This window comes from Phodopus roborovskii, unplaced genomic scaffold (assembly GCF_943737965.1).
Source record: "Phodopus roborovskii unplaced genomic scaffold, PHOROB, whole genome shotgun sequence".
NCBI classification, from domain to species: Eukaryota; Metazoa; Chordata; class Mammalia; order Rodentia; family Cricetidae; genus Phodopus; species Phodopus roborovskii.
In genome coordinates, this window is record NW_026126480.1 from 48,294,180 (window position 1) to 48,319,811 (window position 25,632).

The window sequence follows — 25,632 nt, forward strand, 5'->3', positions numbered from 1 at the left end:
CGGGCATCTTTCCTGTCCTCTTCAGTGTGGCCTTATCAAAATGCTAGTGGGGAGTCTGGAGACTTTGGCCAACTAATGCCTCGATCTTTTCAAAAAATTACTTTAGTATTGTATGTGTGATGGGGGAGGGGCCCAGCATGCGTGTGTAAGTCTAAGGACCTTCGTGGAGTCTGTTCTCGACTTCCCCCTCTACATGGGTTCCAGAAATTGAACTCGCGTCCTCCGTGCCAGAGCTATTTCGCCCTGCCCTAGCCACCCAACCGATTTCCCTGCCAGTCTTGGCATTAGGCCGCAGTGGCCCCGCCTCTCAGGACCAACCCTCCTTCCCCAACCTCCCACTGGCTCTCCCAACCTCTCCGCAAGGGGACGCTTCTACTCTTTTGCCTTAAGTCACCACTCCTTAGGCCCTAACACCCGGGTGGCCGCCATGGCTCATCTCGTCTGTCAGAAGTGTTGAAATAGGTGACCCGAGGAGTTGGGGCGGGCCTCGGGTCGAGCAGGTCCAGGCTGATCAGAGCTTGTTGCAGCTGGCAGGGTGACTGCCTGTGGGTGTTGCACAGACTGGAGCTCCGAGGCAGGACATGAGCTCCAGGAAAGCCCCGAGGCTGATGATGCTCCAGAGACACCTGGGCTGGCCGCAGGTAAGGAGCTGGCCTGTACCCCCAGAATGCCTGTCTCATGTGTAAGGAGACAGAGAGGGAGCCAGGTGTGGAAGGTTGAAGGTGGGGGAAACCAATGAAATCTGGAAAACTGGGTTCTGGGAAGCTAAGGCACTGACCACCTGAAACTGAAGGACTCATACAAAGGAGGGGGGGTGCCCAGGTAGGGGCAATGAAGGGCACAGGACAGATTTGTTTAGCACTTGGCATCTCATCCTGCAACTCAGCAATTCAGCCTGCCCCTGGGCAGTAGGGCTGTTTGCTTTTCTCACAAGTCAATCAAAGACCTAGCTGGGCCTGTGCATACAGGCCCCACAGTGATCACCTGACTCTCTCTGCTCAGGCTGGTGACACGGCCATGGAGAGCAGTCCACTGACTACTCATGTACTAGATACTGCCTCAGGGCTCCCTGCCCAAGGCCTCTGCCTCCGTTTGTCTCGTCTGGAGGCCCCTGGCCAGCAGTGGATGGAGCTGAGGACAAGGTAGGAGGCAGTTTCTGGTCTGGGATCTGCGAGTTACCAGCTCCAGCAGCAGTGTCCTCCCTGGGTCCCACTTGAGGAAGATCATAGGCAGTGGTACTGAGGTCCTGTGTGACTGGGGTGGGGGGGAGCACTGAGTGGGACTGAGCGTGGTGTGAGCATCGGGAGACAGAAGGCAGGACCGACCAGTGCCCTATTGACCCAAGCCTCCCTTCCTCACCTGATATAACAGGAATAGAGACAATAATTTTTCACCAGATGTGCATACCTGGGACAGTGTCATGGAGATGTCTGAGATGGCTTTGCAAGGTCCTTGCCTGTCAGATTCAGCCCAGTGGCCTGCTAGGAGGGGAGCTGAATAGAAAGGACTGGTAGATCACCTTGTGCCAGACTGAATGGGAACACTGTTTTTCTCTCCTCTACTCTCAATAGCTGTGAACTAGTGCTGTAATTAACCACTTTTACAGAAGGAAGACTGAGATAATAGGGATGAGATAAAAGCTAAGACTCCACTCTGGCCCAGTATTGGCCTTTCAACCTCAGTGAGCCAGTCTCAGGCCCAACCTGGGCCATGCCCCTGGAACATGCTCTGCCGGGGGCTGGGTCTTCCTGTTTCAAGGTTAGCCAGCCAAAGCTAGCAGAGTTGGCCTTGAGAGCAGGTTCTATTTAAAGGAGACAGGCTCACCCATCTCCTCCCTTCTGATCTGCCTGTGGGAACAAGGTGTGGCGCATCCCCTCCTAGTTCAGTCCTTCACAAAAGCTGGAGAGGTTTATCTTTTGTCTCTCTGCTATATGATTTTCTAAATAGGCAGTGTGGCAATATCCTCAGAAGTTGTCCCCCATCTGCACTCCCTGTGTGAAACTGTGGGAACCATCTGGTTGTTGGCTTGTGAATCAGGAAAGCTGGGGGAGGGAGGTTTCTCAGCTCTCTCCACTTTGTCTCTTCACAGCCATACAAACCTGGATGGTCGATGTCCTGGGCTCCTGACACCAGGCCAGATAAAGCCAGGCACCTATAAGCTGTCCTTTGACACAGAGCGCTACTGGAAGGAGAGGGGTCAGGAGAGCTTTTACCCATATGTAGAGGTGAGGACCATGGGTGGGTGGAGCAGCTGGGCCCTGACTCACTGTGACCACAACCAGGTTCTTCAGCCAGGCCTCCTCCAGGCCAGGGACAGACTGGCCCCACCTCTCCCAGGGTGGTAGCAAATGAGTGAACTCCACCCTCCTTTGTGCCTCAGAAGGTGTCAGGGACCTGAGGCACCACTATACGTCCTGGTGACACACTGAGCTTCCCCTGGATCAGGTGGGTGAGAGGGAGAGGCCAGGCTGCCTGTGTCTCATCTTCCTTTGTAGACAGGTTTTCATTTAAGCCCAGACTCCAGAACACTGGGTGTGTTACGTCTGCATCACTGACACAACTTAAGGGTAAATTATTTATTTGGGTTCATTGTTTCAGCCCTGGATTGCTTGGCTCCGTGCACTCACTATGGCAGTGGGGGCATATGGAAGGGGACAGCTGTCACCTCATGCATGGTAGACAAGACGCAGAAAGGAATACAAAGAAAGACACTACCCAAGTTTCAGTACCTACTAATGATGTCATCACATGATGAATCTAATTAACCACAGATTAACCAGCTAATTAGATCAGAGCCTTCAGCATCAAATCACTTCCCCAAAGCCCACCAACCAGCAACCAAGACCACTATATCTCCTCTTGGAAACATTATTCAGACTGGAATATGAGGCTTTCCCTAAGTGTCTCCCACTTCTAGGTGGCCACCAAAACGTGCGCACACACGTGCACACACACACAAACACACACACCACACATGCACATGCACACACACACACACACACACACACACACACACACACACACACAAGCATCTGGAAATCCCAGGGACTGTTGCAGGAAGGACTCACCATCTCCAATGTCTTCAAGTGCCTTCTCTGCTTCTCATAGGTTGTTTTCACTATTGCTAAGGAGACCCAGAAGTTCCATGTACCTCTGCTGCTGAGCCCATGGTCCTACACTACCTACCGGGGAAGTTAGAATACCGCATTACCCAAGGAAAACCATCTATCCACCTGTTCCTTCCCCTGACTTAGCCAGCCACACAAGTCAACAGCATGGGCTTTGTCCACATCAAGGGACATGAAGTTGCTGCTTGCTAAAGAGATTCTAGGTGCTCTGGAGTTTTCTAGTGGGCAGCTGTGACTTGGGTATCAATAAAGTGAGTTCCAACACCTGTAAATCTGAACCTATCACTGGGACAGGGAATCAGCCAGCTAGCACTGCCTGATAGCACTGCCCCTGCTCCAAGTATCTTAGTTTTTTTCCTGTTGCCGTGATAAAATACTCTGACAAAAGCAATTTGAGAAGAGTTTTATTCTGGATCAGTTCAAGTTGATGTAGAGAAGTTACCATGAAGGAAGGCTGAGTGAGGGAGCTGGTCACATTGAGGCTACAGTCAGGAAGCAGAGAGCAATGGCGGGTGGTGGCGGCGAACGCCTTTAATCCCAGTGCTTGGGAGGCAATGGAGATGGATCTCTGAGTGCAAGGTTAACCTGGTCTACAGAGAGAGTTTCAAGTCAGCCAGGGGTACACAAAGAAAGCCTGTATTGAAAAAAAATAGAGGAGGAGAAGGAAGAAAAGAGGAGTGTAAGGATTAGGTTTTTCCTCCGCCGCTGGTCTTGTCCCGCCGCCGCGCCAGCCCCAAATAATGCACAGAGACTCTGTATTTGATATAATTCTGTTGGCCAGTTACTAGTTTCTTATCGGCTAGCTCTGTCTTAAGTATTAACCCATTTCTATGTATTTCCACGTGGTCTCATCTTACCGGAGAGCCAGCTGGTGTCATGCTCTTTCCAGACTCTCCATCTTCACTTCTCCCCCCTACTTCCTCTTTCCTCCTCGTCTCCTAGTCCCTCCTATCTTCCTTTCCTATTGGCCAACAGTGCTTTATTCATTAACCAGTATGAGAAACATATACAGAATGGCATCTCCCATCAGAGGAGGTGAGTAGTGCACTGCCATTACTGTGCTGCTTTCTCCACTTCACCCGGTTCAGGGTCCCCCACCCAGAAAATGGCTCTTCCTGCAATTAACATGTGTCTTCCCCCCTAGGTTAATAGGCGTGCCCAGGGGCCCTTCTCTCCTGTCATTCTAAATTTTGTCAAGTTGACAACTTTAGCCATCACACCACACCAGGTGATCCAGGAGGCCTCTGAGAAGGGGCCACTGAGGTCACAGGTGAATGCAGAGGTGGATTTGGTACAGATAGGGAAGTATGTCACCAGTGAGGCTCTACAAAGAGTCCTGCAGGAAGTTCTCCACAGTCACAAGACAACAGACAGGAAATGTGGGAAAATCTTTATGGCTGATGAAATCTAAAAATCAAAACTTGCTGTCTTTAGTACAGAAGAAATGTCATCTGGAGATTGGAGCCAGGGCTCACTGGAGAGGTGACTATGCATCCATGCGTCCTGCCAGACCGTAGCCCAGCCTCTCCTGATCACAGCCATCCTCGAGGGCTTGAATCCCACATTGTTCAGGGCCAACAGCTTTACCACACATGTGTAATCTGAGTCCCTACTAAGGCCTGTAGGGACAGGGCAATGTCAGGAAGGGAAGGAGCTCATCTGGGTCCCAACACTGTATCAGACATGCTGTGACCCACTAAGATTTGGGTTCTACTCCTTGCAGGAGCAAGGAGAAAGGAATGAGCCCAGCAGCATGGTGTAAATGAATTAAGTAAATGTTCATTAACAGTTAACCAGACTAGTGCTAACACCTTTATATGTGCTTGCTCAGGTAGCTCAGAGGAAAAGGGAACAGAGAGGATGAATTTAGAGCAGAACTGTGGCCTGTGTGACCTAGTACTTCCACACCACACACTTCTCAGGGGGAATGACCAGGCTGCCCTCAAACTCCTAGAGATCCACCTGCTTCTGCCTCCCAAGTGCTGACGTCAAAGGGGTGTACCACCACCCCTGACATGAAACCACATCTTACTCCTTTCCCCTAGTGGACACAGCCTCTCCTGACTCCTCAGTGACTTTGCATCTTCTCTAAGGCCTGCCCTGGGAAGAACACAGGTCATCCTGATCTGTCCCAAGAGGCCAGACCTGAGGTGACAGTGCTGGTGCTAACATTCAAGGGCCTTGCTACCCCCACACTAGGGTCTCTGATCCCCACTCTGGAAAAAGCACCCACCCTGTCTGCGTGCCTCCTTGCCTGCCTGCCTGCCTGCCTGCCTGCCTGCCTGCTTGCTTTTGGAGACACATCTCACTGTGTATCTCTGACTGTCCTGGAACTTGCTATGTAGACCAGGCTGGCCTCGAATTCACGGAGAACTGCCTGCCTCTGCCTCCCAAGTGCTGGAATTAAAGATGCTCACTACCACACCCAGCCCTTTTTCAGAGGGTGAATTTCAATGGGTAGGAAAGGGGGTTGTTGAATTGATGTGTGTGGAACACTTGGAGCCAGGCCAGACTCTGAGGAAATGCTCAGAAGGCCCCTTTCTCCCAGTCATGGCTTGGGATCCAACAGTTAAAGGGTATATAAGGATGACTCTAAGTGAGAACTTGGAAGCTCAGCCCTGGTTCTCACCCTTCCTATCCCCAGACCCCCAAGAAGCAGCTAACCATCGTGGATATCTCTAAGAACCATATACACTGCAGATGGCTCTTTTGAGGGACAGGTACCAGCATCTGGGGGACAGGTACAATGAGAGAACCAGGGCTCAAACTGGCATGTTGAGAGCTGAGAGACAAGGACTGTTTGGGCAGCATGGATCCTGGAAACCAATAGAAGACATTGCCCCCATGAAGAACTCTTAAAAATGGGGGTGATAGAATGTCCAGGCATGGCCCCAAATGAGGAGCTCCACCCCATAGAATTAAAGGTGAGTTTAAGCCATCCTTGTGAGGTTGGTGCTCTTGGTAAATCCTTTGGCAGACATGGGGCAAAACACAGACTTCAGCCACCTCCACAAGTTGAGGCTTGAGCCCAGACCTCTCTAGTGCACAGTATAGGTGTCAACCAGGGTCCTAGGCATTATAGATTCTTGCCCCCAACTTCAGGAGTCTTCTTATGTGTCTGTCAATGTCATCAGATTTACAGGGGGTCGGAAAAGATGAGAGCCAACAGCCATGGCCTGATCTGATATAGCGGCTCCAACTGCCCCAGAGGCCAAGTCAACTTGGTAGGGTTGTTGGAAATAAATTTGGAATCTCAGAGAAAGACCATCACTCCAGTTAAAGCCCTCCAACTAGGCTCTGCCACTTATAAGAACAGAAGAGAAAGCTCACAGGACAAGCAATTCCTTAGATTTTTATACTAATCAAAGAATATTGTATCTTTTCCCCATTGGCTGGTTCCATCCTCACTACCCTCCTCAAGTTAGATTGTTTGTTTTTGTCATTGTTGTTTTTATTTTGTTTTGTTTGTTTTTTAATCAGTGCAAAGGAATGGAAGGAAAGGGTCAGCCATTCAAGGAACAGGAATGTAGCAAGCAGAGTCTTTGTATAAACAAAAGGTTTACCAGGTTTGGGGGCAGGGATTAACCAGGTGGGAAAATTTAAAGATTTTTTTTTTTTTGTAAAAAAAGAAGAAAAAATCTTATAGAGACTTTAAATTTTGCATAAGTCTTGCAAGCTGGGGGGAGATTTAAGTTGCTTGTCATAAAAAAACTTTACAATTTTTTTTAATAATATTCAATGTTTCTTTCAGGGTGAGGGAGGGACATACTGGGACACAGCAGGGAACAAAACCATAAGGGCACCACAAGAGGCAAACCTGTAAGCAATGGCCAGAAAGAGGCCTGCATCAGGCACCAGCCACATGCCAGGCTGAGGGACTCTGGACAGGTGCAGGCCAGACCCTCTGGGACTGCTCTGTTCCTTGATGCAGGCCTCTTTCAGAGGTGTGCAAGGAAAACAGGCCAGACCCTCAGAAACCCCACATTTTATCACAGTCTGGAGCCTGGTGGAAAGAAGTGGAACCTGAGGAAAAGAAGACCAGGTCCTAGGGAGGAAGCAAGCCCTGGGGAGGGGTCTGGGCCTGCAAGCAGCAGGAGGGGGCCCTAAGTGGGTAAGTGGGGTCTACTGGAAAAGATGGGGCCTGAGGGAGGAGGTGGGGCTCCAAAGGAGGAGAAGGGATATGGGGGGAGAAGGGGAGTGGACACTGAAGGAAAAGTCAGGCCCTAAGGCAGGAAGCAAGATTCTGAAGAGGAAGACACTGGTGGAGGAATGTACGGTAGATTATAGCTGTAAATTGGCCTCTGTTGGGAAGCTGGCTCTGGAAGTGGGGTTGACTCCTTCTCCCATTTTAAGATCCATGTCTATCTCAAAGTGTCCTCCAAGGTCTGGGGATGGGATGGCTTCCCTAACTGTGACAAGAAAGAGCATAGCAAAGGAAGTTCAAGAGTTTAAAAATGAAAAACCACTCTGCCCTTGAGAATAGCTTGATGTTAGTAACAGATGTTACTATTGTTTATCAGAACATAGTAACATCCAACAGTTGTTACTGTTACCAAAAGTGCCTGCAGTGGGAATAAGTTGGAAGCTCTGCAAGGGGACACTCCGCCCCAAAAAGCTCAGGGACAGACAGTTCAACTGTGACTGTAATTGGCTCAGGGTTTGATTTCCTTATCTCCGTTCTTATTTGTTCTTTTAATTGGAAGGCTCTCCTGAGGGGACATTCTGTTCTGCCCAGCACTGCTATATTGGGAAACTCTCTTTGCCTTACAAGGGCTTCACAAGTCAGTTTCTTCTGGATGTTCTGAGAATCCAATTTAATGATGTTTCTTTCTCATTCACTGCTTATTGCTTAATAAACATATTTTTCAAAACTGAAAATTTAGCTGACCGGGGGTGGAGTTCGCCTTTAATGCCAGCACTGGGGAGGCAAAGGCAGGCAAATCTCTAAGTTCAAGGCCAGCCTGGTCTACAGAGTGAGTTCCAGGACAGGCTCCAAAAAAGCTACACAGAGAAACCCTGTCTCGAAAAAAACCAAACAAACAAAAACCTGTAGATGTGGTTTTCCTAAATCACTCTCTGGATCATATAAAAGGAGAGACAATGGCAAGTGCCCACATAGGTCACATTGCAGCCATGGTGTCCACTGCCACATACATGTCAAAATAACTTGGTTACTCCCTTCCCCACACTACAGTTGGAGGTTTGTCTGATGATTTCCAGTTCTGAATGTGGATAGGTTACATGACTTAAATATCAGGCAAGGGAGGCAGAGGGGCATTGTTCAATATTCTTATAGAAAGGTCTATTGGTTTTCGTGGGACCGAGGGCTGGGTCCGGATCCATGTGCACAGCAGCCAGTCCACACCAGTACTTTCGGTGTTAATGAGGGTCACATTATTGAGCTTGATATCACTGTAGTTTGTGATACAAGTGAAAGTCTCCTTGTGACACTGCATCAGCGGATTGCTCACTCTTACATCATGGATCTTAGTCTTTCCTCACATGTCCCAGACACATCTCAGTATCTTCATCTTCTCACCATGCCTGGACTTAGTTTCTAAAAGGCATCAACACACACAGCACCAGAGGAGAGGAAGAACAGGTACCCTGGGCTATGAGAACGCATGGATACTGCACACAATGCCCAGGAATGTGCACCGGGGCAGAGCAGAGGCTAGACAGACAGAAGCCAAGGAGCAGGATGGCTTCAGTGGAGTTTTCCCTATTGGTACTCGCAGATGGCATATTGCTCACACTACAATCAAAGCCAATCAATGCCTGCACTGTGGCTCCCAACACTGATCCTAGTGGGTATTAACCATGGTCTGTGTGGCCACCCTGCAATAGAGTTATAGAGACTGTGTCCAGGAGACTAGGTACTGCCTGTTAACTGCCTGCTTTAGACAAGAGTGGAGAACTGTGTGGTGTAACTGTAGCTGACAAATGAGCTGTTTTTCACTTCTGAGTTGGGTCCATTGATTTCAGAAATGTCCCTGTCCCCTTCCCTGTCCCCCTGCATGTGGTTCCAGAGTTGCCAAATTCTAGAGGCAAATTCCTTCTAATGGAAATAATTACTAATACTATCTTACATGCTGTGCATGTGAGAAACTGCCCCAGACTGCTCAGTGGGCAACAGGTCTGCATGGAGACCAAACCTCGGGTGACCAGGTCAGGAGTGGCTTCGGCATGACAGACAGACACAAACACACTTGAGGTTTGCAACTGCTGCAGTTTTTACTTCAGAGCATCAGGTTTTTTAGGCAGAAAGTTCAAAGAACAGATCTTTGGCCACAATTCAAAAAAATTACAGATATTCTACAGAAATTAATGCACATCAGCAATTTCCTTGAAGCATGAGATCAAGTGCATAGCCGGAAACTTTTTTCTATTTTGGCCTGCCTGTGGTCAGCCTGCCAGATACTTGGTTCACTAAGTTTAGAGAATAGTCATTGTTTTTGAACGTTAAACTTTCCCAGGTTCACTGAGAGAGACTTGTCACCAAAAACCAGATGCAGAACAACAGGGAAAACAATGGGAAGATATCAGGAGTCAACAGTTAGCCTCCATGTGTGTGTGCTCAGGCAACTGCACCTGCACACATGCAAGTAAACACACTGACACACACCAAAGCAAAAAGATAATATCTGAATGCTGACCTAAGCTGCTCTATGTAGTCATGGCTGCCACTTTCTGGATTTGGGTAAGGAAACCGAGCCACATTCATGTCTATCACGCATATCTATTACTGTCTCTCAGGCTCAGAAATGACCTTGTTGAGAGAAGTGAGTTATGAAATGTGGAGATTGCCAAAATTCATGTTATCCTGCATGTTCTTTGAACAGAGATGAGGGAAACTCAACAACCAGCAGCAGTAGCAAACTGCTGGGTTTTCGCAGGGGAAAAGGAACAGGCTCAGCCTAAAGGGAGTGGGCCTCTCTGTCTAGTTATCAGGGATGCCAAGGTCTCACCTATGCAGAAACACTCCAAGGAGATCACTAAGGTGAGGAACAACTTTGAGAAGCAGGTTAGAGGTCAGTTTCTTGCCACACCAGCCCCAGTGGGTACAGTGTAGCAATGTCTGAGATGACTACCATGGCTATCTGTCCAGAGGTTCACACCACATGTGGTTACGCCTCCTGGGAAGAAGTGGCCAGGTCCCTGCAGGTGCTTGCTGGGCTGGCTGATTGGAATGGGTGCTGGGTGTATTTGTGCTATGTTAACAATAATGCTTTTAATCATGAGTGTTCTGGCCTGTAGCTCCACTGTTAATTCAGTGAAGCCTAGAGAACATTTAGATATAGTTCCAGGAATTGAAAGAGATGCAGACCAGCGATCAGCAGATGAATGTCCTCTGTGCCTTCAATCACAAAACCCATGGCGCTGACTCAGACTCCAGGTGTCAGTCCAAGGCCTGAGAAATTAATAGAGTTGAAGCTATGTGAACTTACCCGCAATGTGACCCCACCTGAAAATAGCCCACCTGCAGCAAAGCTGCTGTTGGATTTACTACAATCTTAGGTGGAAGGTCTATGTTTGACGCATATTTCATAAAGATCCTAGGTTCTGGGCCAGGTCTGTAGTATATTGGAAACGCTATGATTGGGATCTTAGGGCCCCTGAAACAGTAGAAGAGATCATATAGGTTTTGGAGAGAGCTTGGCAATGCTGTAGACCAGGCTGGCCTTGAACTCACAGGGATCTACTTGCCTCTGCCTCCCAAGTGCTGGGATTAAAGGTGTGTACCACCATGCCCAGCTCTTTTTATTTTTTAATTTTTAAAAGTGTATTTAAATAGGCAATTACACATTTCAATTTGGAATAAATGTTTTGTTCATTTTTTTTTTAGTGCCCCCTGGTTATGTTCCAAAAAGAGCAAGGGTGGGTGGCAGGGAGCTGATGGACACCCTGTCCAGGTTCTGCCTGAATGTGAATATATGGAAGCAAAAAGCTGTGCTGAGTATAGACTCAGCACAGATACGATTGCAGAAAGGTGTGGCAAAGGCCTTACTCAGGGGGAAGTGATAAAACGTAGCCATAAGAGAACTGGCTGAAGATCTGTACAAAGACATGAGTGAACATGAGGAGGTAGAATCTTTTAGCAATGGGAGAGTAGTAGGTCTAGTGATTAGTTTGCAGGGTTTTGTTGTTGTTGCTTCTGATTACTTCCATGTCTGGGACATAAGAGCCAATACACTGAGAATCTGGGGTGGTATGACAGGAGCCATCGCCAGGGTGTGAGAACATACCACTTCTGAAGTTGTCAGCAAGTAGGACAAGATTGTGGTCCTGTGAATCCTCTTAGGTAGTTTCCTAGGCATGTTCCACATCATCATACAACTCCATCCTGTGTTGGGGCTTTTTCTGAAGACAAGTATTCTAGTTAACTTTCTATCACTGTATTAAAACACAGTGACCAGAAGCAGCGTGGGAAGGAAAGCATCTTTGGCTTACATTTCCATATCACAGTTCATCGTTGAGGCAATTCAGGGCAGGAACTTGGAGGCAGGAACTGAAGCAGAGGTCATAGAGAAATGCTGTTTACTGGCTTGCTTGCTTCTCATGGCTTACTCAGCCTGCTTTCTTATACCACCCAGGACCATTTAGCTAGGAGTTGCACAGCCCATAGAGAACTGATCCTTCTCCTATCAATTACTAATCAAGAAAATACCCCACAGGCTTTCCACGGGCCAATCTGATAGAGGCAATTCTTCATTTAGATTCCCTCTTCCCAGATACGTCTAGGAAAAACCAAGACAGTACCAGAGGTGGGGGGCATAGGCCATGGAGTTAAGTGTAATGGCAATATAACAAATAGTGTCTAGACATGATGTGAGCCAGGAAGTGTGATTCAGAGCTCAGGTACTCAAGGGAAAGAGACTAGATGATCCAAGGGTGCTAAAACGGAATGTGCAGGGACTAGGACTGCAAACCCTGTCCATGACTGGAGAACAGCCTTGAAGTGGTACCAGAAGAGGTAGAGAACAAATACTCAAGAGGGGAGAGGACAGGGGTTAGGGCATGAGGTTGCTGATAAAGGCAATGTTGTCACCTACAGGAAGGCAAGAGGAGTAAACAGGGGCAGGCAGCAGGAGGACTCTCAAATGCTCAAAAGCTAGCGTGCGGGGTGGTGTCAGCCAGTGTGTGCTGCTGAGGGTCTAAGGTATGCAAGAGGAATAACTGCAAACTGGGTACCACAAAAGGAGGCCAGGGAGCCACTTGTTCCGCTTGTGACCCTGTGGAGGGTAGTGTAAGGTGACAGAAGCTGAGCCAGAGTCTGTGTCAGATCTGAGGGGAGAGAGAGCGGTCTCAGATGCTGGGGTCAAGCCCCTGGAAATGCTGCTGGCAGGTGTCAGTTCTCTTCTTCCGTCCTGTAAGTTCTGAGGATCAAACTCAAGTTGCCAAGATTGACACCAGGTCCCTCACTAAGCCATCTATGTAGCCCTCAGAGCCACACTTTAAAGATGACCCACAGTGAGCCCCACAGCAAGGTAGGAGCCCAGTCAGCTCCCACTAACTCCAATGACAGATGCTACATTGCACAATCGCTCCCATATTTGTTTATCCAAAAGCATTATTTTGTTAAACTATTCCTAAGTGGGCAGCAATTATTCATGTGGAGAATTTGGAAGATCAACTTGTGACTGCTTGCCTTGTCCTTGTTTGGAGCCATAATTACATAAACACATTTTTTCTAGTAGTTTCTGAAGTCTAAGAGGCTGTTAGCGTGTAAATCTTCTGTCAGTCTGTTCCTATCTGATCACAGGAGAAAGTACAGGATGAATTGTGTTCTCTTCTCTATTTATATGTTTAGAAGAGTCCAATTGATTTTTTTCCCCAGAGTGCCTTGGGTCAAAGGCTTTGTCAATTTGGTCAGAGGACTCATTGCCAGTCAAGAACTCATCTACTTTTATCTTTTTGGACATATATCCAGACACCAGCTTTAGGACACTCTACACCTTTCTATCCTCCAAAGGCTGTGCCTTTCCATGTGTGTCCTGTCACCAGATGGAATGGATGAGTGGCAATTTCTTCACCTGAAGCTGCTATGCCAACCACCACACTGAACTCCCAACCCCAGCATTTGTGGGCCACCTCAAGGGCTGCTCTCCTGACCTTCATCTTGCCAGGACCTCAATGGAGTAGTCCACTCCCCCATCTGTCACCTCATTGAGTTCTTCCTGGATGGGTTTATACATTTAGAGGCCCCAAATTCTTCAGCCTTTGTGGATATATCTTTATTGATATCAATAGCATGATCCGGGGTCATCAGCCACTTTCCAGACCATGATCACTTCAATCCAATGCCTCCTATACCAAAGGTCACATAGTAGAACCAGCTCCACCTTGGCAGTATTCACAGCAGCACCACAGCCGATGGAAATGCTTCAAGCAGGGTAGCAGATTTTATCCAAAGGCACAAAAGGATTAATTTTAGCAACAGAATTGTCAGTCACAACTGTGTACTTGGAAAATGTACTGGTTCCCATGAAATGAAAAGTAGACTTTCTTGGCTGGAGAGGTAGCTCAGAGATTAAGAGCAGTGGCTGCTCTTTCAGGGGTCCTCAGGTCAATTACCTGAAACCACATGGTGGCTCACTTCCATCTATAATGAGACCTGGTGCCCTCTTCTGGCATTCAGGCATAATTGCAGGCAGAACACTGTATACGCAATAAAAAGCTGTGGCGACAGAATTTTGAAAAAAAGAAAAATAAACTTTACTTCGCAGGTAAATTTGCTAGTACCATCTGGCATTAACCCTTTCCTCTGAATGACTCGTCTTCTGTCAAAGTTTGCTTTAGGATTCAGACAAAATTTGCATTCTCCACACTGTAGGATGACAGTATCACCTGCTTTCAGCTTAGTAACCCCTTCACCAACATTTTCCATAATTCCAGCATTTTCATGTCCCAGTGTCATCAGGGAACACCCCTCAGGGTCAGCTCCACTTGGGGTATAGGCATCACTCAGGGTTTAGGCATCGGTGTGCAAACAGCAGTGGCAATGATCTTGATTCGAACTTCATGCGACTTTGGAGGTGCTGCTTCTATCTCCTCTATGGAGAGAGGTTTTCCAGCCTTCCAGGCAGCTGCAGCCTTACAGCTGATCATCTGGTTCAGGATCGTGTGCTCAATATCGAGAACCACCATAGCAGACCCCAGGTAAGGGTAGGGTGTGCAGGAGGGGAGGGGCTCACTCCCACATTTGTAGACTTCGCACAGAAATAGGTTCCATCACTATAGATGATTTTCAACTAGCAAAGGAGGTTAGCAAATATCCATTACAAACAGGAGTCTAAGCAGGCCAGAACTACTGACATTGGGACAGTGTTACAGGGTCATAAAGCAGTGCTCTGGGGGTTGTGTCCTGCAGAGCATACACAACGCTAAGCATAAGCAAGTGAAGGACACCATGATGCCCTGCTCAGAATGGAATAATAGGGCTCATTCTGACAGTGGATAGAAGACGAATTCTGTGTTCAAGGAGGGGCCTCTTGAGTCTGAGCGGGATCTGCAATCAGCACCATGTAGGAGAAACCATCTAGCCACCAGGTGGCAGCAGAGGATAGGAGAGACTCTGGACAACACCCAACCAAAACTTCTCCGGCCACCCTACCTTCCCTGGACACTGCCTCAACTTCAGACCTCCTGTGGCCCTGGATCCCCTCTCCCCCTCCCCCCCCCACACACACCTTAGAAAGCTCCTGCCCCTCTGACCTCATGTGCCCAGGCTCCTCTCCTACCTGTAGTAGTAGGGTGGCCTCAGCCTACTCCTCTCCACGTGCAGACTAAGACCAGGCAGCTCATTAAGCAGAGGTGGGGATCCCAACCCCAAAGTAAGATCTGGACCCATCCCAGAACCTGTCACTGCATCCTGGAGGTCACCCCTGGCCTTTGGCACTCCTCTCTATTAACTAACTAGCACTTGGCTCACCCTGAGTGGGATTTATTCCACTTACCCCAACTTGTTTGCCAACAGCCCCCTTATGATCCACTCAAGTCTGGCACTTCTTGGCATCTGGTGGAGCACAGTGACATGCATGGCCCAGCTGGCCTGACAGGTCCTGATAGGTATGGCCCGCCCCTGGGCAAGCTGCCACCTGCTGAAGCATAAAAGCCTGGTATCCCCCAAGCAGTTCTTAAGACTGTCACCATGAAGGGGAGCAGCACTCTTCTGCTGGTGGCTCTAACCCTGCTCTGCATCTGTGGTAAGTCCAGACCTTACTTCTGGGACTTTCAGGAGATAAGGGGCCCCAAGGGACTGAAATCCTGGGATCAGGTAGACAATGCTAACCGACCAGCATCACAGACCCCAACCCCAAAGTACAGGGAATCTGTTGACCCCAGTCCCAGCCCAACCCACCCTGACCTAATACTAACCAACCACCAAGGACACTGCTACCCACCCTGGCTCAACCTAACTTGACCAGACCCTCTGAATCCAGCTAGCCCATGAGAAGAAATTCCCCTGCACCAGGGCATGACTGTTCTTCCCTTTCGAAGTCAGGAACTCAGAGGAGACACCACAACAGCCCCTACTAGTGGTAATGGGGAAGGGATATGCTGATGCTTGTCCTGGGAGTGACAGGAAGATGTGGGACAGGGAAGATCAAGCCCTTCCATTGGAGATATATATATATATTCCCTTGCAACACAGGGCTGACTACAGCTGAGGATGACAATGAGTTTTTCATGGAATTCCTGCAAACGCTGCTGGTGGGAACCCCAGAAGAGCTCTATGAAGGGCCCCTGGGCAAGTACAATGTCAATGACATGGCCAAGGAAGCCCTGGGAGAGCTCAAGTCCTGCATCGACGGCCTGCAACCTGTGCATAAAGAGCAACTGGTCAAGCTGCTGGTAATTGGGCTTGGACACTCATCCCCAAATGTCTACAGTTTTTCCAAGACCCACCCATGCATGACACCTGATCACCAGTCTACCCTTGCCCCTAGACCTACATCAGCAAGCTGAGGTGGAGACCTCACAGAGAAGTCTCCAGAGTCCCTTAGTCTTGCTTCCCACATAGGCAGTGCATATGCACACAACTCCCCAAGCTGCTAGGAGGGTTAGACCACAGTGTGCAGACAGAACCTGTGTACTCTACTGGTATGCACAGACCTGTCTGCTGCTGGGACCGGTGGTTCTGGTTGTTGGTTACCTGTTCTCCTGGTCCCCACACACTTCTATTTCAGGTGCAAGTGCTAGATACTCAAGAGGACACATAAGCAGGCCCGAGACCTGGCTGAACTTCTGCAAACGACAGGACCAACCACACAAGCAGCCACGGATAAACTAAGACCACTGCTTCCTCACGAGTAAATCACCCTCAAACTGTTAAATCAATAAAGCCTCATGCTGCCCAGGCACTGGCTTCTCTCTCTCCCTGCAGCACAGGGGCACACAAAAAGTCCTATCAAGGACACCCAAAGATACAGACTCATATATGGGGTCACTTTCCAGAAGCAATGTATGAGAGCAGCCTCAGGACACCATGTGAACACAGGAAGGTATCCAGGAGGGGTGAGGTCTACAGTGGTGAGATGGAGAAGCCTAATCTAGAAAGGCAGGGCTGAGGGCTCTATGAGCATGACGGTTCATCAGAGGAACTATGCATAAAAAAAAAAAAAAAAGGCCAGGTAATGGTATAGCTAGCCAATACGCAGGCACTGGAAGGTTTGAAAGCAATCTCTTTCCCAAATCACCCCAGGAAAGAGATCCCAAGCTGAGCCAGAACCCTAAGGGGAGCCTTAAAGAGGCAAGAAGGGGAGCCCTGATGGCTCAAGGACACCCAGGGTCCTGAGAGATGGGCTTTGCCAGAAGGGCAGCTGAAAGAGCTGCAGGGCCTGAGGAGGTGTAGGAAAAAGCAACTTTTCTAGAGAAGCCCACCACAATCTCCAACCCAACCCTGCACTTCCAGACCCCCCCCCAACAGCCAGAGCCTACTGTCTCCCAGTTTCCCCAAACCAGCGATTCTTGTGGGCCAAAGCTAAGGGAGAACCTGAAACCTCACTATATCTACAATTGTCCCAGCCACCAAAAGAGTTAAAGAACCTGGAGCTTAAGAGGGTCCCTGGAGAGGTGGGGGTGTCTCTGGAAGGGGGACTTCTCTAGAGAGGGTGGGGGCTCCTTGGAAAGATGGAAGGCCCTAAAAAGGTGGGAGCCCCTGGATGGGCATGTGGTCCCTGGAAATGGAGATATACCCTCGAGGGGAGGTCACTGGGAAGGGTGGTGGTTCCCTGAAGACAAGGTCTCTGGGAAGATTAAGCTCTGATGAGAGGCCTCTGGCGGAGGTCATTGTCTCCATCACACACACTGTGATCTAGAACTCCCCGTGGGACATAGCCACATTCTAGAGCTCAGAGGCAGGGACCCCTCCCCAATTCTCAAAACTGGAGGAAAGAGGGAAGCTTTCTCTCCATGCTCCTTTTTAGGGAACTGCCTGGCACAGACGCCAGGGGGACAGGCCACCGGTGAGGAGGCTGGGTCCCAAGCTGCCCTAAGCCCATTCCTGCACGGAGGAGGTGAGGCCTCCCGATTGCTCCCCATGACACAGCTCAGCCAAGAAGCTCTGCACCCTTGCCAGCCAGCACTTTGCAAAGTTGCACCCAGGGTTCTCTGGCCCACCCATGCTCCTCCCTCCCCCCCCCCCAGAGCCAAGAGAATAGACAGGGCAGGGTCAGGGTGGGCAGCCCCTCTAGGCCTATCCTGAAGGCATGACTCCCACCCATATCTTGGAGCTGGGGAGAGGTGAGCTCACCACACTAAATGGGGAGCTCCCTCTGCTTGTAACTGCTCAAGACCCCCCATGTCTCCATGGGGCAAGGACTGGGCCTGCAAGGTGCAGTATCAGCAGAACCAGGAATGGGGGACATGAGGGCCAGGAATGAGATGGGACAGGACATCCCAGCACCTGGTCACCCTCTTGTCCATGGACAGAGCCAACCATGGCAGAGGAGGTATGGGTGGGCACCTGGAGGCCCCATCGCCCCCGGGGGCCCATCATGGCCCTCTACAGCAGTCCAGGACCCAAGTACCTGATTCCACCTACCACGGGTAAGATTGCCTAAGGGTCTGGGGCTTGGTGGGGACAGGGGAAGAAGCCGGGAATGGTATGGCCGGGGATGGGTCTGGGCTCAATCCTTGACTCCCAGTGGAGAGAAGGATATCTGGCTCCAGCAGCCCTGAGCCCCTGTGCCCACAGGCTTTGTGAAGCACACACCCACCAAACTTCGAGCACCAGCCTACAGCTTCCGTGGGGCCCCCATGCTCTTGGCGGAGAATTGCTCCCCAGGGCCCCGCTACAGTGTGAACCCCAAGATACTGAGGACTGGCAAAGACCTTGGCCCTGCCTACTCCATCCTGGGGCGCTACCATGCCAAGACCATGCTGACCCCTGGCCCGGGTGAGTGACCCCTGCCTTCTGCTCCAGGCCCTAATATGCATGTCCTGATATGTGAAGGCCAGGTAGCCTCATTCCTCCTGCTCCTGGGGACACCGTCAGGCCTGAGCAACAGAGCCTGAAACCCACAAGTCCTACTCTACCAGGAGTCCAGGGACAAGGCCCACACCAGTGCTTGAGAACAACCCTGCAGCCAGTATTTCTACTGTGGACATCTCTGACCAAATCTGTTCAATCACCATGTTGGGGCCCAGAGGCCCTGTGTCTTGACTGTTGGGACATCCCTCGTGGGCACCCAAGAGTTGGGGGTGGGGTGGGGAGCCCCAGATGCTTGTTGTTCCTGCACACCCTCCCTCCTCTCCAGGTGATTACTTTCCAGAGAAATCTACCAGGCATGTATTCGACTCAGCACCAAGTCATTCCATTTCTGCCCGGACCAAGACCTTCCGAGTAGACAGCACTCCAGGTCTGCTACAGCCAGCCTACTGATGGGATGGAGTTGGGGTCCAAGCACAGGGTGGAGGTATCCCAGATACGAGGTATCTGGGTCTATCCCAGCCTAAGGCTCCCCCATCTCCCACAGGTCCTGCTGCATACATGTTGCCTGTGGTAATGGGGCCACACACGGTGGGCAAGGTCTCCCAGCCCTCCTTCTCCATCAAGGGCCGCAGCAAGCTGGGCAGCTTCAGCGATGACCTGCACAAGGCAAGGATCACCTCAGCTAAGCACAAATGGCCCCAATGACCTGTCTGATTCCCCCATACACAAGACCCATGAATCCCCAGACAACAACCGTCTTGTTAAAGCTCTTGTATCCCCTCCACCTCTGGGTGCCTGCCACATGCTCAGGCTACAATTCAGCAGTGGGGAGGGGCCAGGAGACCAACTGATATTAACACCCCCACCCCATAAACAATGGGGTGTTGCTCCATAGCTGGCAGACAGCTTAAGTATCTTTGATGAATCAAGTTCCCACACCTAACCCTATCCCCACACGCTCTGGGAAAGCCCAGCCTGTCTAAGCCCTCCCATCTTCCAGACTCCAGGTCCTGCAGCATACCGTCAGACTGATGTTCAAGTGACCAAGTTCAAGGCTCCACAGTACACCATGGCTGCCCGAGTGGAGCCCCCAGGGGATAAGACCCTGAAGCCAGGACCAGGAGCCCACAGCCCTGAGAAGGTCCAGGAACTAGAGGGGAGATAGGGGTCAGGGGAAATGATCCAGAATGTGTGGGGAGGGCCAGCACCCTGCCAGAGTGGGGATCACACACCCTTAGGATCTTGTGCATTTCCAGCAGTAGCCCTGATGGTCACTTTCAGTTACAGGACATCTGGGTTCTAGCCTCACCCCAGAGGTCAGCCACTGTCCCCAGTGACAGTTAAGGTTACTGAACACAGCACGGCCTTCACACAGGCAACCTTGGCCCCAAGTTCAGGAGGGACTGAGCCCCCTCACTCCAACCCCAGGCTGAGAATGTTCCTCACAGCCTCATCCTCCTCCTAGGTGATCTTGAACAAGCCTTGTGCCCCCATCGTCACCTTTGGCATCAAGCATTCTGACTACATGACCCCCCTGGTTGTCGACGTGGAATAGCCCTGCTCTCCATCCCATCAGCCTGTGACCACGATCCTCCTACAGAAATGCACTGGGTTGACAATGGATTGGACACTTCACCAACGAGTATGCTGCCAGCCTGGCCCTGCACCACACAGCACACTAGTTTGGACGGTTTTGACAAGTTATTTTTTTCTATACTATCTCCTGTTTGTTAATCTTGTTTCCTGCCATGTCCAAATTATTTAATAAACCACAGATTGCATTTGTAAGGGTTTATCTTGTCCAGAAGGGCCCTGCCTTGGCTTCCTGGCATGAAGGCCCTACAGAGAAAGTAGGGCTGGCTGGAGGCTCAGAGTTTTACCCAATGTCTGAGCTGCCCTTCACAGGTCCTCTCCACACTCAGGCTCTCTCTGAGAGACAGTAATCCAGAGCACCTTGAAAACAAAAGTGCTGACTGATGCCCAGGGTGTGTGTGTGTGTGTGTGTGTGAGAGAGAGAGAGAGAGAGAGAGAGAGAGAGAGAGAGAGAGAGAGAGAGCCTGGAGTGTGTGTGTGTGTGTGGTGTGTATTGTATATGTTGAGAAGCTCCATACATGCAAGGTTATGCAACCACCCCACACAGACATACCAGCCTGGAGTGAGTGTGTGTGTGAGAGAGAGAGAGAGAGAGCCTGGAGAGAGAGAATGTGTGTGTGTGTGTGTGTGTGTGTGTGTGTGTGTGTGTGTGTGTGTGTGTGTGTTGGGAAGAAGCTCCATAGGTGAAAGGTTATGCAAACACCCCACACAGCCAAACTCTCAGCTCATGTCAGCACTGGCCTGCAGGCTTTCAAGGAGACACACTTTCAGCCTACCTGCCAGGAAGGCCTGGGCATGGCCATGGCCCTTTTCACTGTGTTGCCTCAAGTTCTGACCACAGGAACAATGTAACAAGACGTGAGTTCTTTGCTGTTATTAAGTCCAAATCTTAATGGAGCTTGTTTCCACCCACAGCCAGTAGGATGTGTGCAACAGCCTGCAGCGTCTCTGCTGGGCCTGAGGAGTGTCTGCAAGGGCTCTCAGAGGTCCAAGGCACAGCAGGAAGCAGGGGTGCAGTATCACCTCAACTTTGGGGTGATCAGTGCAAAACAAGTGGCCTTACCCAACACACCACTGGGGCCTTTACCTACACAAGCCTGTGTGTCCCAGCCAACTTGCCCTTACTCCATCAGCCCTTGGGAGTTAACATTCTCCACGCTACTCTCAGATGGGTAGAGAGAGGCCACACAGAAGGAAGTTGGTGGGTCTGTGGCTGTCCTACCTGAGGGAGACAAGATATCCCTGGAAGACAGGAGAGTAGACTTCAGTACCCAAGGCCAGCTGCAGACTAGGGTTGGCCCAAAATTATTAAAATGAGGGACAAGGAATATACTGTGTCCAAGATTTTATTAGTGAGAGGCCTTGAACTGTAGGATGGACTTGGTAGTTCATACTCACAGCCCCTCACATTGGGCACCAAAAACTTCTTATGACTTGTGGTACTGAGGACCCATCCACAAATTAGGGGAAGCACCAGGTGCACAGGCCTGTGCACAGTTGGAGGATATGGTTACAACCTTCAGGAATTGATAATCCCCTTCACATCAATGCAATAAAGAACAGTTAAATATCACAACCCTGATCCCCAGAGTATCTGAAGAACTACAAACGGCCATGGAGATTGGTGAACAGGGTGGACCTCTGAGGAAAAACTAGCCATGTTGGGGCAGGAGGTATGTCTCATAGAGGGATTGTTCCAGAGGAAGTTACCCTCAAATGCAAATATTTACTTAGTACCAGCAAGATGATCAGATGCTGGCTGTACCTAGTGTCTTAAGCCAGGAGTGAATGCACATGCCTGTAATGCCATTATTCAGGAGGCTAAGGCCGGAGGATCATGGGTTGAAGACCAGCCTAGGCTACATAGTTTAAGAGCAGCCTGGGATGCACAGCAAGCCACTCTCTTACAAAAACAAAAAGTACACTGGGGTTTCTTAACATTCCGGGAAAGTAGAAGTCAGCTGCACATGGTTCCTGGGAGACAAAGCTGAAACATGAACATGCCTGCTGTGGGTCCAAATGGAAGGATACAGGCACTTATTACTGTGCTTGGTGACAAGCACAGGCCAAAGCCCAACCCTGGCCCATGGACAACGGAGACAAGGATGGAGTGCCTGCGATGGGAGGCCTAAGAACGAGGCACAAGCTAGATGAGGCCAGCTGGAAGTGTGCAAGGGGCAAACAGCAAAGCTACAGAGCAACAGTGTGGAGTGAGATGTACCTAGTGGGGAAAGTAGCCAAAACAAAGGATGGATCTTTCTCATCCAGGGCTCAGGCAGACTGTGCAATGGGAGGGCCTAAAGTCAATGTGTGCAAAGAAAGGCTCTCCGTAAGGGAAGAAGGGAAGGTGCCTAGCGCATCAACAGCAAGGCATTGCTACAGGCACGAGGCCAGGCTAGGACAGACTCTGGCTTAACCTGGAACTCAGAGGAAGTGGTTCTGGACAGATGGGCCTTATGGTATGGCCACATGGGTGGGCAGTGAGCCCAGGGAGAGAGAGAGACGAGGACACAGACATGAGTAAGGTCAGAGAAAGGCACAGAACTTCGTGGCTCGTTTCTTAGACATTTTATGTGAAAACAAAAAGTGCTGGGCTCTGATAAACTGTTGGCCCCACCAGCTCCACTGGTCAGTTTGTATACAAATGGGACTGGCCAAGGACGAAGGGAGGACCAGGAGAACAAGGAAACACAAATCTGTGGGGTTAGTTATGCAACAAGGAGGTGGCTCAAGCTCCCCAACAGCGTGGGAGACTGGCTGTACAGAGTAGGGCAAGGTTCAATATAAGGTCAAAAGCTCCTGCTACAAATTCTTTCATAGGTGGCTTTCTGCCCCATAAGGATCCCCAGCAGAAAGACCACTCCAGTATGGCCTGACTTTGAAAAGCCAAACTTCACAATTTCTCAACATGTGTGCCTGGAGATGGATACATCTTTGGCACTGAGAAGATTCTCAATCCCAAGGACACACATCTCAGCTCCTGGACACACAGTCTTGTGGCCCAGAAGGATCTTATTCCAATGCCGATAACAAGACCTGCAGTCCACTCCTCTACCCGCAGCTTTGCCTCTTCCCTGGGGTCTGACTTCAGCCAGTGACTGGTGGGTACGGCCTTGACTCGGCCTGCACAGGTTCGTTCCTGGTCAGCAGCCTCAGCCTGAAGTTACTGCCATATCCATCCTGATGACCAGCATTTGAAGAGGGCTTATGGCCATATCCCCATTCTGTGTCAGCTCCTGACTCCTCAAGAACACAGATGGTCTTAACTAAGCATGGGCAAGTTAGGGCAAGACAGAAGACCCCTAAGATGCTGGCTTTTGAGGCTGTCGGCCACAGTGGGCAAATTCAGGACCCAACGATACTCTGCTTAGACCTAGTTCATTCTCGTGCACTGTGGCTCTGGCTTTAACAGTGTCTCCACTGTTTGGTTTGGTTTTGCCTTTTTCTTCCTCCTTCATACACAGGACAGGAGCTCATTATGACAAAGGCAGCTGCAGTTGTCCCATCTTAGGAAGATGAATAACCCATGACGTTAATTTCAAAGGAATTCATTTTGTAATCAGGTCCTCAGGAAAACACGATACCAGGTGTAGGAGAGCCTGGCTGCCCTTGGGTCCCATTGGCTCACGTCCTTGTCCTCGACAAAAGGTAGGAGAGGATGAAGAAGGCCACAATTAAGACCACAGCCATACCACACAGAAGCTTCCGGTTGTCTCGCCCAGAGCGTGCCACTGTGGAAAAGCGCTTCACACTCCCGGTGAGTAGGCCAGTCACACTTGTGAAGTCTGAGTCCTGCAGGAGGGACCCAACAGGATCACATAGAGGTGGGACCCTTGACTACCCAACCATACCAGCACTGAAGGGTAGAGACAGCAGATCAGACAGCATGAGGGCAGAGCTGACTGTAACCTATATGTATTGCAGATGCTTACCATGCCATCTAGGTATCGGTTCTGGTCTTCTGTGTCCCTATCGATGTCCAAGGCCAGCTGATTGGGATATAGAGGGGGACAGTCAAGCAAGGACAAACATGGACAGCAGTACCCATCTTCCCTTCAGACCAGCAGACTTTATCCACAACCCTGCTAGGTATCACCAGAAAAAGCTACAAAGGTCAAGTTATTACCTGAGGCATCACTCAAGTTAGCATGTCCACAGACAACACATGGCCTCCTTCCTACCCACTTAGGCCCACTCACCAAGGTACCACACGGAAGGGAAAAGGACCATCACTGACCGATTTGAGCCTGGTAACCTTGGAGGCCAGGCTATCAGCCATCCGCTTGTTCTCTCGGTCTAGAATCTCCTCCACAGCACCAGAGCTCGGAGCTGCGAGAAAGAAAGACTAAAGGATTGTACTCACTCATGAGTGTAGCCCCTGCCTCCTCACCCCAGTGGTGTATGGCCTAGTGAGACATCTAAGATTTGGCCCTTATATGTCTGCTAATTTAGCAGGCCCCACCCTGAGTTCCAACAGGTGAACCATCTACACACCAGGCATGTAGCATGGGTCATGTGAGCATATGTCCTATGTGCATGCCCAAACAAGGATAGGCAGGGGAAGCCAGCAGGCTCAATCTACACTGCCCTACTGTATACTGGCCTGAACCTGATGGAACACTGACTTGGCTGAAATTACCATCTGTGGGTGTGGCACTGGTCTCCAAAGAAAAGAGTAAATTCTGGTAGGGGCATAGGAAAGACAGAACACTCAAACAGGTCACAGGAAGGCTGCGTGGGCCTTTCGGATCCCCAGAGCACTGTGCCTGTGGAAACCTGACTCCAATGGACTGGGGCTAGACATGAAGAATGTTGGTCATGGTATGTAGGTGAAAATCACTGCCCCCCACCCCAGTGGGACTGGCACCGGTCTGAAGCATAAAAAACCACCTCGTTGTGACCCATCCACGGGGATGGTCAGCAGCACCAGCACACATGTGACCAGACCCTAACTGAAAGGATTTCTGCGTCCTGCCAACCACTGTATAATCATTAGTATGGCCTAGGCATCGGTATCACACCTGACATACTGAACATAGGCATCGAGAGGTGAACCGAGGCACTCAGCCCCTCATCAGTAAAATCCTATTTGGACCCTCCGCTTCCAGCTCCTGGCACCAACCACAGGCAAAACTGATGTCATGCTCGGCTTGGGTCCCAAAGGCAGCGGCAGCCGCAGTCTGTCCCTGTTTTTCCTGGAATACATAAGCGCCACCCCACGCAGGCCCCTCCACCGAGAATTGAGCGATGGCTCCAGCTCTGGACCTCACTTCCTATCCCCCTACCCTCGGATGCCCTCACCGCGAGTCCAATCAGCCATCGCACCCTCCAGAGTCCCACTCTGGGACACCAAAGCACAGCACAGCGACGGACGTGGCACCAGCACCTGGAATTGACTTCCGGTTCCGCCTCAGGGTTAATAACTTCCGGGAGAAGGGATTAGAGCGGAAGAAACAAAAATGAAGGTGTTCTATG

At 50.2% G+C, this 25,632-nt stretch overlaps 4 protein-coding genes and 1 pseudogene across 5 annotated transcripts; 3 read left to right on the plus strand and 2 right to left on the minus strand.

Moving 5' to 3' along the window:
* The first annotated feature begins 443 nt into the window (after window positions 1-443).
* Window positions 444-3,400, plus strand: LOC127228510 (5-hydroxyisourate hydrolase). 2 transcript variants are annotated; one of them, XM_051193307.1, is made up of 4 exons: window positions 444-641; window positions 1,003-1,142; window positions 2,090-2,225; window positions 2,391-2,446. In XM_051193307.1, exons 1-4 carry the CDS (start codon window positions 582-584, stop codon window positions 2,427-2,429), a joined length of 375 nt encoding a protein of 124 aa, XP_051049264.1. In that variant the 5' UTR covers window positions 444-581; the 3' UTR covers window positions 2,430-2,446. The 2 variants fall into 2 exon arrangements, with proteins under 2 accessions (XP_051049264.1, XP_051049263.1); XM_051193306.1 differs by lacking the exon at window positions 2,391-2,446 and adding an exon at window positions 3,109-3,400 and having other exon boundaries at window positions 451-641.
* Window positions 3,401-12,877: 9,477 nt separating this feature from the next.
* LOC127227807 (alcohol dehydrogenase class-3-like) lies at window positions 12,878-14,276 on the minus strand (annotated as a pseudogene).
* A 726-nt stretch (window positions 14,277-15,002) lies between these two features.
* Scgb1c1 (secretoglobin family 1C member 1) lies at window positions 15,003-16,492 on the plus strand. Its single transcript, XM_051192079.1, has 3 exons — window positions 15,003-15,334; window positions 15,784-15,983; window positions 16,319-16,492. Exons 1-3 carry the CDS (start codon window positions 15,280-15,282, stop codon window positions 16,349-16,351), a joined length of 288 nt encoding a protein of 95 aa, XP_051048036.1. The 5' UTR covers window positions 15,003-15,279; the 3' UTR covers window positions 16,352-16,492.
* Window positions 16,493-17,490: 998 nt separating this feature from the next.
* Window positions 17,491-20,352, plus strand: Odf3 (outer dense fiber of sperm tails 3). Its single transcript, XM_051193308.1, has 7 exons — window positions 17,491-17,647; window positions 18,063-18,179; window positions 18,328-18,528; window positions 18,890-18,991; window positions 19,109-19,245; window positions 19,565-19,705; window positions 20,030-20,352. Exons 2-7 carry the CDS (start codon window positions 18,071-18,073, stop codon window positions 20,117-20,119), a joined length of 780 nt encoding a protein of 259 aa, XP_051049265.1. The 5' UTR covers window positions 17,491-17,647; window positions 18,063-18,070; the 3' UTR covers window positions 20,120-20,352.
* A 2,358-nt stretch (window positions 20,353-22,710) lies between these two features.
* On the minus strand, window positions 22,711-25,611 carry Bet1l (Bet1 golgi vesicular membrane trafficking protein like). The gene is made up of 4 exons (XM_051193313.1): window positions 25,459-25,611; window positions 24,395-24,486; window positions 24,090-24,146; window positions 22,711-23,949 (listed from the first exon to the last, which is right to left on the minus strand). The coding sequence occupies exons 1-4, from the start codon at window positions 25,475-25,477 to the stop codon at window positions 23,782-23,784; spliced, it is 336 nt and encodes a 111-aa protein (XP_051049270.1). The 5' UTR covers window positions 25,478-25,611; the 3' UTR covers window positions 22,711-23,781.
* Between the last annotated feature and the right edge of the window lie 21 nt (window positions 25,612-25,632).

What these genes read in the sequence shown, in the direction of transcription:
- Odf3 (XM_051193308.1), top strand. Translation starts at nt 18,071, where the DNA reads ATGGCAGAGGAGGTATGGGTGGGCACCTGGAGGCCCCATCGCCCCCGG. An exon ending in CCTGATTCCACCTACCACGG is followed by an intron (nt 18,180 to 18,327) that starts GTAAGATTGCCT and finishes CTGTGCCCACAG; the next exon opens with GCTTTGTGAAGCACACACCC. An exon ending in ACAAGGCAAGGATCACCTCA is followed by an intron (nt 19,246 to 19,564) that starts GCTAAGCACAAA and finishes CCCATCTTCCAG; the next exon opens with ACTCCAGGTCCTGCAGCATA.
- Scgb1c1 (XM_051192079.1), top strand. Translation starts at nt 15,280, where the DNA reads ATGAAGGGGAGCAGCACTCTTCTGCTGGTGGCTCTAACCCTGCTCTGC. An exon ending in AACCCTGCTCTGCATCTGTG is followed by an intron (nt 15,335 to 15,783) that starts GTAAGTCCAGAC and finishes CTTGCAACACAG; the next exon opens with GGCTGACTACAGCTGAGGAT. An exon ending in AGCAACTGGTCAAGCTGCTG is followed by an intron (nt 15,984 to 16,318) that starts GTAATTGGGCTT and finishes CTTCTATTTCAG; the next exon opens with GTGCAAGTGCTAGATACTCA.
- Bet1l (XM_051193313.1), bottom strand. An exon ending in AGGTTACCAGGCTCAAATCG is followed by an intron (nt 24,147 to 24,394) that starts GTCAGTGATGGT and finishes TATCCCAATCAG; the next exon opens with CTGGCCTTGGACATCGATAG. An exon ending in ACCGATACCTAGATGGCATG is followed by an intron (nt 23,950 to 24,089) that starts GTAAGCATCTGC and finishes TCCCTCCTGCAG; the next exon opens with GACTCAGACTTCACAAGTGT.
- LOC127228510 (XM_051193306.1), top strand. Translation starts at nt 582, where the DNA reads ATGAGCTCCAGGAAAGCCCCGAGGCTGATGATGCTCCAGAGACACCTG. An exon ending in GACACCTGGGCTGGCCGCAG is followed by an intron (nt 642 to 1,002) that starts GTAAGGAGCTGG and finishes CTCTCTGCTCAG; the next exon opens with GCTGGTGACACGGCCATGGA. An exon ending in GCTTTTACCCATATGTAGAG is followed by an intron (nt 2,226 to 3,108) that starts GTGAGGACCATG and finishes TGCTTCTCATAG; the next exon opens with GTTGTTTTCACTATTGCTAA.